We start from the raw sequence: 13,021 nt of genomic DNA on the forward strand, positions 1-13,021 counted from the left end.
CTGGGTAGAGAATGGTTCCAAGAAGTGGCTGGCTGTTGGGAAACAAAACACCCACACGGAATCATCCCATTTATGTCCCAGCCTGAGTTGGGGATGCCGGGCAGCACAGGGTGCAGCACTAAGAACAGGCAGGCAGCCACATGGAGGAAATCACTTGGCAGTGTAAAGTTAATTCAGCTAAATAAATGAGCACCCACCCGCTAGTCCACAGGACCCAGGTCTGGGAAGAAAAGTGCCAGCAGGATCCCTTGGTCCTGACTGGTTCCTGGGAGCCTGAGAAGGGTATCCTCCTGGGATATGCTTGCTACTCACAGCCCCTGGGGTGCCAGGGGTGAGAGCATGCAGGCTGGTGACAGCATGTTCCAGCCACAGTTTAGTGTCAAGGAGACACCTGTAATGCTGCCCAAAGTCACTCTTCCTCAAAGAACACAGCCCTGGAGCTGTGGGGACTGGCTGAAAAGGATGATGAGATCATAGAAGCCATAGCAGGGCCTGGGGCTGTTGGCTCTGCTCAGGGCTCACACTGGGGCATCTCCACAATGCCCTGACTTACTCAGGTTGAGCAGATGGAGACAGGCCACTTCCCAGGGGACCAGCAGTGACTGTGGGAATACCTCCAAACACCCAAGCCAATGGAGGTACCTCTCCTCTCCCCAGAAACTGCTGAGAGAGCTAGAAACAGAGACACCCCCCCCAACCCCTATTCACCGACATGCTCCCAGCAGGAGAAGCAGGGGAAGGGGCTCCACTCAGTGCTTAAGACTCTAGTAGCATGCTGAACCAAAGGGGCACATTCTCCTCCTTGTGACCACCTATGCCCAGGTAGCTCTTCATACATGGACCAGAGGAGGGGTGGACATTGGTTCAAAGGAGTGTCAGGGGAGAGTGGGAGGTGACGATAAATCATAACACACCTGTGATGAACACAGGTGCCAGGGCACATTTGGCCTCACATCCTGGGTTAGCTACTTAGTGGCTGTGTGACTGTGGCCAATTTCTTCAACCTTTCTGAGCTGCAGTGTCCTCACCTGGAAAATACCTCCTGACTTCACAGAGTCATGAAGAGAACTCAGAAGCCCATTTCCTCTCTTCTTTTGGAAACTTGATATTCAATGTCATATACCAAATTTAGAGACAGGAACACAGGAAAAAAAAACAACAGGTATTTCCAAATCTCAGGTACTCCCCAGCTGCAAGTTCTAAGAGGAAGTAGCCCGCAGCTCCCACCCCTCCTGGGACCTGCAGATTCCCTCCTGACTGGTGATGTAGAGGTTGCTCTCCCCACATCTACAATATGGACAGTGTCCATGTGAGGAAATCATCACCCCCTGTTTTTAGACAGTCCCTCAGAGGTCATGAGATCCTTTCTGCCTCACAACAACCCTAGGGAGGGGCCACAGGCCCTGAGTCACTGTCCTCAGAGAATATGGACACTCAGCAAAGAAATAGGGACTTCCCAAATCAATACCACTGGTAAGTAGTGGGCAGGACTAAACCCAGGTTGGGAGACTACCCTTATAACATCCTTTTTTTTTAAGCTCTAAAATATTTTTTTATTAAAGAACTATAACCAAATCAGAATAAATCAAATAATAGTATTTTACGAATAGCAAGTTTCCTCCATTTATTTCTTACTCCCAATTATACTTCCCAGTTACTCTCTTTCCCTATTTAATTCTGGAGATTTTATAATTTTGGAAGGTATGCTCATACCTCTGATCCTTGATTCACTGACTTGATTTATTCAATTTGTCGATTTGCACACTGATTCCTTGAGATGAAAAATTAGGACTTACCACACACTACTGCCATCCTCATCCTTCTCTCCTCTTCATGTCTGATGCTTATCCAAGTAGCATCCTTTCTACCACACTGGGGACTGTAAGCTGGGTTGGGCAGCCTGAGAGGATACACTGAGGAGGACACTCAGGCTGCAGTCAGCTCAGAGTGTAAGTGCCCGACTGAATAGTGATGTCTGCTCCTGGAACGGTGGGGGTGGGGAGCATGAGTGTGGGCACCTGCTGTCATACTGGGCTGGCCACCACCACCCTTACCATGCGTGGGAGGGAGAGGAGGTGCATGCGAGTCAGACTCACGGTGTTTCAGAGAGCATTTGCTTCTCCCTTCTCTCGCAGCTGAGGTACCCAGGTGATCCCTCCCACTGAGCAAGTATCATCAAAGCCAACACGGCCAGATGCTGATGGGGGAGAGGGTGGGTACAGATAAAAGCCCTTGTCCTCATGAAGTGCCCAGCCCCTACATATTTCCTGTCTGGTGGTCCTGAGACCCTGACCGTGGGTCCGCACGAAGGAAGCCTGTGATAACAGATGTGGGAACAAGGGCAGGGCTGCCAACTCCCAATTTTCCTCAATTCCCTAGGGCAGCTGCCTCCACAGATCCGAAGAGCAAGAAGGGATTTCTCTCCAGGGATCCTGAACAGCAGGATAGGGGGGCTGAGGTCAGACTCAGCATCATAAGAAAAGCTGAGAGGAAAAAGGACTCACATGTTTGCTTCCCAGGAGGACAGTGCTCTCATAAAAGAACAGTCGGCAAAGGAGACAGAGCAGGTGTCCTAGGAGCTGGGCACAAACGCACTCAGTATAAGTGGACTGGGCAGAAGCAAATCCCACATCCAGTTAGGGAGGCCAGAGCTTGGCACTCCTTCGGGGTCCCTAAACTTGGGGCAGGAGTGAACCAGGGGCAGGGTCCCGTTGTTGCTTCAGGAAATGAGATCTGAACTCCCAGGTTCTGGCCACTGGACAGCTGGGTGTGGAGGTCTTAGGAGGTGCTGGGGACCCACTTCTGCCTTCTATGAGCTCAGAGACTGCTTCTGTATGTTGGCTGGCAGGGCTCTTTCCATAAACTGTGCCCCTTTGGGTGCTCAGGCAAAGTGGGCCCGCATTCCCATCCTGCTGTAAAAAGGAGGGACAGGCCCAGAGAGGAGGAGCAAGCATCGTCCAGGCTGCGTGGTAGTGAGTTCACAGCGATGCTGGCATTGGATCTCTATGTCGGCCTGGCTCCAGGCTCTGGTCAAGCACAGAGGGTGGACTGGAGGGGATACCTCTCTCCTCCTTGGTCCTTCCTGGCCCAGGTCCACCAGGAGAAATCCCACCAAGCCTGTCACTCATGGTCAAGCCTGATGAGACTCTGGGCACATGGGAGCTTTCTGCTCAGCACTTAGGTACCACTTCCCAAAGAGGAGTGGGGAAGACAGATCTGAGAGTGGCCTGCCCATCAGCCCAGGCAGGAGGAGAAGAAACCCTGAGATGGGAGGGTCAGGCCTCAGTGCCGAGCACCTAGCACATGAACTGGAAGGAAGAAGTGGCTTTCGGTGGCAACTACAGTCAGGTTCACTGCCAGCCATGTCCTGCCTGGGCTGTATGGCTCCTGTCCCTGCATAAGACCCCAGAGGTGGGTCAGCTTCCCTTGCCATGGTGCTACTTCTGATAATAGATGCTCATGCTTGTGTGGGGCGCCGGCCTCCAGATATATACAACTCTGCTCTCTCACTAAGTGCTGCCCGCCCAGGATGGCACCTGCCTAGCATCTCACTGGGCCCCTCCCAGAAAGGTCAGAGGCCACTGGGGCAGGCTGGGTCCATGCATTCTTAGCCCCTCTGTTCTATATCCTCTTATCAATGATGTGCAGGGAGATAAAGACCAGGGGTCTCTGTTAGGCAAGGAGGGAGGAGGAGGACAAAGGAGAATCCTTAGCTGAAGACAAGTCAGGCCTATAAACTGCATGTACCTCCCTTTCTTTTTTCCTTTTAATTCCTTAAATCTGATCATACGGATTTCCTGTGCTAGCTACCAAGTCTGTGTTATACCACTTTACTTTTACCAAAGACCTATGTTAGTATCTGTTTTCAGTAACAAAAATAAATCCGAAGATTTTCACTTTTACAAATGGTAATGGCTTCTTCATTTTACACCATTTCAGTTTACAAACGATTTTTTGTTAAGTTTACTTATTTATTTTGAGGTAGAGAGAGAACGTGAGCAGGGGAGGGTCAGAGAGAGAGAGAGAGCGGGGGGGGGGAGAGGGAGAGGGAGAGGGAGAGGGAGAGGGAGAGGGAGAGGGAGAGGGAGAGGGAGAGGGAGAGGGAGGGAGAGAGAGGGAGAGAGAGGGAGAGAGAGGGGGAGAGAGAGGGAGAGAGAGAGAGGGAGAGAGAGAGAGAGAGAGAGAGAGAGAGAGAGAGAGAGAGAGAGAATCCTGTCAGCACAGACCCCAATGCAGGGCTTGAACCCATAACTGCGAGATCATGACCTGAGCTGAAATCAAGAGTTGGATGCTCAACCGACTGAGCCACCCAGGCGCTCCAGTTTACAAAAGATTTCACAGGAACACTCTACCTTTGGATAGCAGGGAAAACCTGGGACTGTTTTTTAATGAAAGAACACTGAGAAGGAACCATGTAGTTCCAGGCAGACAAAATGACATCCACCTTCTCACCAGTCAGACCATGAGCTGACAAGGGTGTGAGGAAAAGAAGGGGTGCTGTGGATACAACCTGCCACGATGGAAGAAGAGGTAGCCAAGTGAGGCGTGCAGGCCTGTAACTCCACCCTGACTCCCCACACATGGGATTTTAACCCTGCCAGCGTCAAAGACCCTGAAAGGTAACACATTTTCTGTGTTAGGCTGAATGGCAGGCACAGTCTGCCAAAGACGAGAAAGGTGCCCTGAATTCCCCTTGCCTGGTGGGGCAGGCTAGCAAACCCAGACCATCTCCAGTCCCGCTCACCTCTCCCTTCTTCACAGTCATGGACTGGCGGCGGGGCGTGATCTCCTCGTTGATGCTGGACAAGAAGTTCTGTGAGATACGTAGGGCATCCTGCAGCAGAGGGTGGTCTGGGTGGCTGGAGGGCGTGTGCTTCAGCAAGTCCTGTGTCGGGCGAAGAGAGGACTCAAATCAGAGACAGCACAGCCCAGGCCCCACCACTGTGTGCAAACTGTAGACACACTGGGCAGACCCAGGGCCACCAGCTTGCCAAGCGTCACCACCACCTCTAGACAGGCTAGGGCTATGCGGGTAGTGCTTGCACGAGTATCACCCCACAAGCAGGTCCTAAACCTAGACGGTGCTCCCATAAGCCCATGCTGTGTGCACGCTGCCAGTAAGTGTTTCCACTCTCAGGAGCTAGGGCAGGATTCTCCATCTTCGGCCCTAACACTCTGGGTTGGATCATTCCTTGTGGTGGGGGCTGTCCTGTGCACTGTAGGATGTCAGCTCCCCATCCCTGGCCTCTACCCACTAGATGCTAGCTAGCACTCCTCTTCCTTTGCAGCTGTGACAAGCAACAATGTCTCCGACATGCCCCTAGGGGGCAGAATCAGTCTCCTCTAAGACCACTTGTCTGTGTAAGCTCAGGAGAAAAGCACCTGGCCTTCCTGGCTCCTCCCCCTTTAGAGACTGAACCTCTCAAATAAGATAAAAACAGAGAGGCAGGCAAACCATAAGAGACTCTTAAACATAGAGAACAAACTATAAGGGTTGCTGGAGGGGAGTTGGGTGGGAGCATGGTCTAAATGGGTGATGGCACTAAGGAGGGCACTTGTTGGGATGAGCAGTGGGTGTTATATGTAAGTGATGAGTCACTGAATTCTACTCCTGAAACCATTATTACACTATACGTTAACTAACTTGGATTTAAATAAAATTAAAAAAAAAAAAAGAATCGAGAGGGAAATGTTGACTCCTTCACCAGGAACGTGTATAATTTGTGCTCAAGGTCAACAGCACCCTGGTTCAGAGAAACAAACTCTGCCCTGGAGAGAACTTAGCTCTCAAATCCCCCTTGGTGAGAACCCCCCTGCAGAGGTGAAACAAGTCTGGAGGAAGGTTCTGGTGTCAGTGGTCCCAGAACCCCCACATCACCCCCCAGGGTGGCTCTGTCTTCTCCCTATCAGGACGCTCAGCTCAGCGAGGGGACAGAATAAAGGTCTCCAACACTCCATTGGGTCACCTGCCAGAGCCTCCCAAACCACGCCTTTCATCTCCCTCTTAACTGGAGGAGAGTGAGGTATTATGAAATGTGCACTCGACAGAATGCTACATGGCTTAAATACTACAGGCAGAGCTGTTTGGGCTGAAGTAGGACAATATCTACCGTATCATATTAAGAGGAAAAAAAAGCACAGTGTGGAACGATATGTATAGCATGATGCCTTCTGTATAATTACAAAAAAAATGTTCAGGTATGTTGGCATGTGCATGAAAGATTCCCTGTGGTGCTGGCTCCTTTGTGGGGAAGAAACAGGAAAGGAAACCTCACACACTTTTGTGACTTGATTGTGAATTAAAAAAAAAAAAAAAAAACCAACCACGCATGTACAACTTGCTCTAAACATAAATGAAAAGGGCCACCTGGGCAGTAGGATTAGGGGCCATTTTTGTTTCCCCCACTGCCTTTAGGAGCAGCCCCACTGAAGTGTGCTCTCCCCATGCTCCCTCTCCCCAGGTTGCAAGGCCGTGGTCATCCTCACGGGCCTGGAATGCACCTGCTGTCTGTGTCCTCACCCCATCTACCTTGGAGGCTCGTTTCATGCACTGGGACCAAGAGGCCCTTCCTACGTGGGACAGGGCACTCCCTCCCTGCACTGCCTCCTACGAGAGCACCCAGGACAGCTCCAGAACCTGCTTTCTTCCCTGCCATGAGCCCCTCATTTCTGCATATTCAACAAAGGTATGTGGCAGGAAAAGAGGGAATGGCTGGGCAGCACTGACAAACATCAGTGTCAGGCCCAGAACAACAGAAGCCAAGAACCCCAGGGTGAGAAGGTCCCGGGTGGAGTGACTCACATGCAGAACCAGCGTGCTGCGCGTCACCCGGTCCACAGGCTTGTAGAGCAGGGCTGCAGAGAGATGGGCAGGGCAGGTGAGAGGTGGCCAGGCATGGAGAAAGCAGCACCAGACCACCCGCCTGCCTGTCCTTGCTGTAAGTGCTTGGGCTTAGGGAGCAGCCCAGCCCAACCTCCACATCCCCTGGGAACTACCCATCCCCAGTGACAAGGGCAAACAAACCCCAAGCACCTAGAAGGCCAAGCATGTGGCTTTGAGATTTTGGTCCGTAACATTTAAGCTGAGTCCAGAGCTACTGGTCAGAACCCAAGTTGATGCTCCTCCCTCTGGGGTTGGGGAGGCCACCTGCACTCGGCTACAGATGGGCTGGCAAGGATGCCAACCCTGGCGGGACACCTGCTCTCTGGCCTGGTGGGTCCCCCAGAAGCAGACTGGCACACTGCTAGTGATGTCCATCTCGGCGCAGTTTGGAGGCCTGATTCTGAGGCTGGCAGAAACTAACTCAGCTGCCAACATAGCTCTTGGCTTTCAAGTGTTTTCAGACAGCTGGACTCCAGCAGCACAGAAACCCTGGCCAGCCTTGGCAGCCCCCACTTCTCCCTGACGATGTCAAGCCCAGCCCATCACGGGCATGGATGCTTAGATGTGTTCTGACACAAGTCAGATACATTTCCTCATGTGATTTCCACGACTACCATAAGACACGCATTGTTACTTATTCTCGTTTTACAGATGAGAAACTGAGACTCAGAGCATGGTGAAGGTCTGGTACCAGAGCCATGGCTGCTGTTCTCTGTAACTATTCATGCTGTCCTAACAACCACAACTGAGAAGTGACTTATCAGTTCTGATCCCCTGCTCTTTGCCCAGAGTGAAGGAGGAGGCTGAACACACAGGCCTGGGAGCCTGATGACTCTGGCTTTATCCCTGCCTGGCCACTTAGGACCTGTGTTCCATATGGGTTACTTTCATTCTAAATCTGTTTTGTCATCTGAAAAAAGGGAAAACAAAATCTTCCTCACAGGGCTGCTGGGGAGAACATGATGACATTTTAAACGCCCAGCAGTGCCTGATTGGTGGGCGTTTGCAAAACCCTCCCATTCTTCCTGGTTGCTACTGTTGGTGGCAAGCTGGTCCTGCCTGTGTCCTTCCCCACCCTGCCATATCCAATGCCACTTTTTCCACATCCCTGCTCTCAGTATTGGAAGTCAGGAACAGCAAAGGAGCCAGAGGCTGACCCAACTGGGTGCCATGTTTGTTTTTGCAGCCAATGCCCTATCCTCTCGCAGCAGCTGCCCCACAGGGAGCACGAAGAGGCCTCGGCATAGAGAACTCACTTTCCAAAGAGTTCTTGGTCGTCTGATCCTTGGCATCCTTGTTGCTTCTGGCTCTCAGGTTCTGCAAAGAGAAAAGCACATTTTCACACAGGACAACTGACGCGGCTTTGATGTGGCAGGACGTTCTGTGGTCAGAAACCTTTAGCAAGAAAACTCACCCTTCACTCACTGCAAAAAATCTTAGTTGAGGCAAGCCTTATGGGGCATCCTGGACCATAGCATGAAATACAGGATGGGCAGAACACAAGGCATGCCCTAGGTGCTGTAGGTTCATCTGGAACTGTTGATACTTGGGGACAGAAATTCTCTTACTGTGGGGGCCTGTCTTGTGCACCTCAGGCCACCGAGCAGCATTCCTGGCCTCTATCTATTGATATAGCAGCACACCTTCCTCCTGCTATGACAATCAAAAATCCCCAGGCATTGCTAAGTTGTCGCTTGGGACAAAGATCACCCCTGCTCAAGAGCCTGTGACATAAGGAATCCTATAAAAACAAGGCAAATCGCAGTGCCCTCCCTAAATGCATAGAACTGTTTTCTCAGAGAAGTTAAACAGTGGGCAAGGGGGCTGGGAAGTGTGAAGGGCAGTCACCTTTAGAAATGGCCAGGGCAGCCCCACCACCACTGAGACTAACACTGGATTCCACCTCCTCCCCACCCTCTCCTGACTTTGCAAATATACCGGCATACCTCGGGGTGCTGCGGGTATGGTTCTGGACCACTGCAATAAAGCAAAAATCGCAAAAAAGCAAGCCCAATGAATTTTTTTTTTGTTTTCCAGTGCATATAAAAATTATGTTTACCAGTACATTGTAGTCTATTAAGTGATCGACAGCATCATGTCTATAAGCAATGTATATACCTTCATTAAAAAATGCTTTATTGCTAAAGAATGTTAACCATCAACTAAGCTTTCAGCAATCATAATCAATGATCACAGATCATCATAAGAAATATAATAAAAAGGGGCGCCTGGGTGGCTCAGTCGGTTGACTGTACAACTTCAGCTCAGGTCATGGTCTCACAGCTCATGAGTTCGAGCCCTGCGTTGAGCTCTGTGCTGACAGTTTGGAGCCTGGAGCCTGCTTCGGATTCTGTGTCTCCCTCTCTCTCTACCCTCCTCCACTCGCATTCTGTCTCTGTCTCTCTCAAAAATAAATAAACATTAAAAAATTTTTGAAAAAAAAAAGAAATATAATAATATTGCACAAGCTTGAAATAGCCTGAGAATTACCAAAATTTGACACAGTGAGCAAATGCTGTTGGGAAGGTGGCACTGACAGATTTGCTCAATACAGGGATGCCACAAACCTTCAATATGTAAAAAACACAGGATCTGCAAAGTGTACTTAAGCAAGGTATGCCTGTAGCTGCTAACAAAGAGGTGCTATGATCCCCAGGAGGAGAGCAGAGCTTTTCAGTGGGTAGGTCATGCTTTCACACAACTGCATCAAAGGATTCACTGATATGGTCCAAGGTACCAAGAAAAGCCAGGATATAAGATGCCTGCGTACCTGAAATCATCTCTGGAAAGAAGCTATGGTTAATCCCATTACTAGGCTGCTGAACAACAACAAAAACAGCATGGGAAGAGGAAGGGACTCAGACATGGCTCTCCCAACCTCTTGCACTGCGGTAAACTTCTCAAGACTACAAATGATGGTATCTTAAGCTCCTTGGGACCAAACTCCACAATGCTCTTTGGAACCTCTCTTGAGAGTTTAATGGCCCTCACAGTGATTATTCCTCCGAACATCTGCCTCAGCAGTTCCAAAAGGGTGTGGGGGGTATGAGGGCATGTGAGAGCTGAACCTGAGCCTCTGTAAAAATCAGGGTCCATGCTCACGTGGGCCTGGGAGGCAGCCTTCACACCACATGCCCCTGGACAGTCCCATGCACATTAGCATGCAGAGAGAGCTCCAGAAATCCTGTCTCAAGGAAACTTATGATTTGGCTTAATCCCCCAGTTCTCATACTTAACTTGATTCCAGAGGCCCTTTTCCCAGAACTCCATCATGTGGGAGCTGGCATTCCATGAATCCCAGCTTAGGCAGCTCTGGCCTAACTGGAAACTGCCCTGGCTCATTTTCAGGACTGGGAGATGAGGGACCATGGCTCCACAGCTCCCTCTCCTGGAGGTGACCATCCACTCCCCACGTCTGAGTTCTGACCCCCAGAGTGAACCTCTACACAGCCTGCTGCTTCTGTTTCCTTTGGCTCCATTTTGCTCTGTCTGGGTGGTTCCAATCTCTCTGAGTCTCTTTAAAAAATATAGGTGGAGAACCAAAGTGGATGATGCCTCCAAAGTACAAGCTTTCGGCTGGCCCCAAGATGCTGTCGCCCTCCCAGCATCCCTGCCTCAGCTCAGATTCCCACTTGTGCATGGTCAGTGGGACCACGTGACCCTGGGTTGGTGTCCCATCATTGTTTCCTCCCTCCTCTTCTAGAAGCCTGTCTAGGTGGACTTGAACTTGGCTCCATTTAACTGGAGCCTGCTCTTAAAGGATTAGGTCTCTAATTTGTCAAGGTCACTCAGGATTCTGTGCCAACATTGCAGCTGTCAGGGGTGGGGGAGGGGGGGGTTGCTAAGTGAATGACCTAAAGAAAGATACAGTCTAAATGACAGGGAGGGACATCTGGAGCCAGCCTGGAACCCTGGGTGCATGCAGCCTGTTACCAGCAGCACCAGGCAGGGAGTGGATGGCCCCACGGGCTCTGGAGGAACAGCATGGCACCCATTACCACCATGAGGGACGATCAGCACCCACAACATGCCACGTCTCATGATAAATTACAAAATGGCACAAAGCCCCCGGAACAAAGCCAGGTATGATAGGGTATGATTGTCTCTCAGCAAGGGAGACCCCACTCACTCCCTATTTCTAGTTTCCATTTATCTTTCTTATGCTAATTTCTCCCTTGGAGTCTTTCCATCTAGAATCCTTGTTTGGTGGAGGGAAGGCAAGTCAGAGCTCGGAGGAGCTGGAGGCATCACAAGTGATGACAGGCCCAGAAAGAGGAAATGTCACCCCAATGCAGAGGGTAGAAACAGGATGTGGAAGGGTGGGGAAAACCCCCGCCGGGAACCCAGGGAGGCAGGCGCTGCAGGTCCTGGTCCAGGCATGGCCACCAGCCCCAACAGGCCACTTGTCCTGTGTATCTGAGAAAGTCTTTTGAGGCCCCTCATGCTAATACTGGGGGCTTGAGGTTTCAGTCCTCCTGGAGCTCCAGCCTGGAGCTTTCTGCCCACGTGGGTCTAGAGAGAGCAGCTATAGCAGCTCCACGCCCTGTGCTAGGGCTCAGCTTCCCTGGTGAGCAAGGTCACCAGCAGGCTACAAGAGAAACGGAGCAAAACACACCTCCCCACCTGCTCTCTAGTGACAAGGTGCATAGTTGGCCTCGGGACTCGCATGGCCACACCTCTGCTCATGAGACAGAACTACAGACACTCCTTACTGCACACAGGTGGTACAAGACAGCATCTGTCTGGGGGACTTGGCAGAGCCCCAGAATTGAGTCCTGGACCCTAGAGAGGCAGGGAACTCATGGAGCTGCTCCTCCTATCTGTTCACAACAGAGTCCCCCACACAAGGCTGACAGAGCCAACCCAGAAACATCTGGAAACAGAGCTGAGATTTACCACCAGAACTTGGTTTGGTGCACCCAGTTCTCCCGGGTCATGGTGTACCAACGGCCAGCCCACATCCTACCCGTGGGAGGTGGAGGAGTGCACCTGTCTGAACAGTGTCATGAGTACCTCAGAGATTTCTGCAAACTGAGCGTTGGCCTGACAGCACTTCTCAGCCGTTTCCATGGCAACTCCGTAGTTATCTACAAAGGCCCGGTACACACCCAGCTGGCTGGCCTGTAGGAAGGAAGGAAGAGAGTGTGGGACAGGTGCAGGACAGGTGCTGCTGCTCCCCATCTTTCTGAGAAATGGGCTTTCGTGCACAGCTCTGGAGAAATCCCAGGTGCGGCAGGCAGCGCAGAACTGCAGATACCTCAGCTCTTTCCTGCTATCGCATCCCACCTGCTTCCCCCCACTCCCCACGCTCTGTGCATGCTTCCCTCTTCCCAAGTGACATGCTGAGAAGTGACTCACTGCTCCAGGCAGGTAACGGTTTCCTTCCACAGCTGCTTGTTCCTCCCACCTCACTCATTTTAATAGTGCCACCGGCAGTAGCTAAAATTTGAGGCTGTCAGTGAACGCGGACAAGAGTCTACATACATAGTGGGATGGAGTGTCACCTTTTCGTGCTGGCTGCAGGAGACTCTAGTGGACAAGGAGGTCGCCCCCCTGGCCTATGGTAGCCACAGTGCTCCGCTCATGTCTGATCCCTTCAAACACATTAGGAACACGCAATCTAGCTGCCCTTGGAGAAGACGGGCTCCCACTGTCCAGACATGAGCCCAGCCCAAACCTGGTAAGGGGGGTCCAGGTATTATATGCCACACCTGGCGTGCAGGAGACCTGCTGGCTGCCAGCTGCAAGGCGAGAGGCATTTTATTTGTCTTGTGTCAAACCAAAGGCATTAACAGAGGGTCTCTTCACTTAACCTTCTGGTCAGATACTCAACTGAGAGACAGCTTCCAAGGGCAAGTGTGTGTGTGTGTGTGTGTGTGTGTGTGTGTGTGTGTGTGTGTGTATGTGTGAGCACACACGTGTATGTATGTACATATGCACCCTAGGTCACCTTCAGAGGCAGCCAAGGGGAAACCAGCCCCCATCTTGTACCAGCAAAGCCAGGCCTGGGAGGGTAATGGAGGACCCTGGTGACCGGCTGGCCAGGCCTTCCCACGGCAGCCGACCAGCTGGAAGCCTAAAGCTTTAGCTGATCCTGGTGTTTGTTCTGTGCTGAATCTAAATTTTATTTCTATATGC

General features: G+C 51.3%; 1 protein-coding gene across 4 annotated transcripts in view; it reads right to left on the reverse strand.

Annotated features, from left to right (window-relative positions):
• BCR (BCR activator of RhoGEF and GTPase) overlaps positions 1-13,021 on the reverse strand; it is a 128,016-nt gene that overhangs the window by 37,194 nt on the left and 77,801 nt on the right. For all 4 annotated transcript variants that reach the window (XR_007145727.1, XM_047827295.1, XM_047827297.1 and 1 more), the window contains exons 5-8: positions 11,897-12,004; positions 8,140-8,200; positions 6,803-6,855; positions 4,745-4,885 (exon numbers count right to left, since the gene is read on the reverse strand). Coding sequence is in view for 3 of the 4 variants with exons in the window: in XM_047827295.1 (XP_047683251.1) it covers positions 4,745-4,885; positions 6,803-6,855; positions 8,140-8,200; positions 11,897-12,004 (363 nt within the window). In the remaining variant the exon portion in view is untranslated. The remainder of the gene's footprint in view (positions 1-4,744; positions 4,886-6,802; positions 6,856-8,139; positions 8,201-11,896; positions 12,005-13,021) is intronic.

This window comes from Prionailurus viverrinus, chromosome D3 (genome assembly GCF_022837055.1).
Source record: "Prionailurus viverrinus isolate Anna chromosome D3, UM_Priviv_1.0, whole genome shotgun sequence".
In the NCBI taxonomy this organism is placed as follows: domain Eukaryota; kingdom Metazoa; phylum Chordata; class Mammalia; order Carnivora; family Felidae; genus Prionailurus; species Prionailurus viverrinus.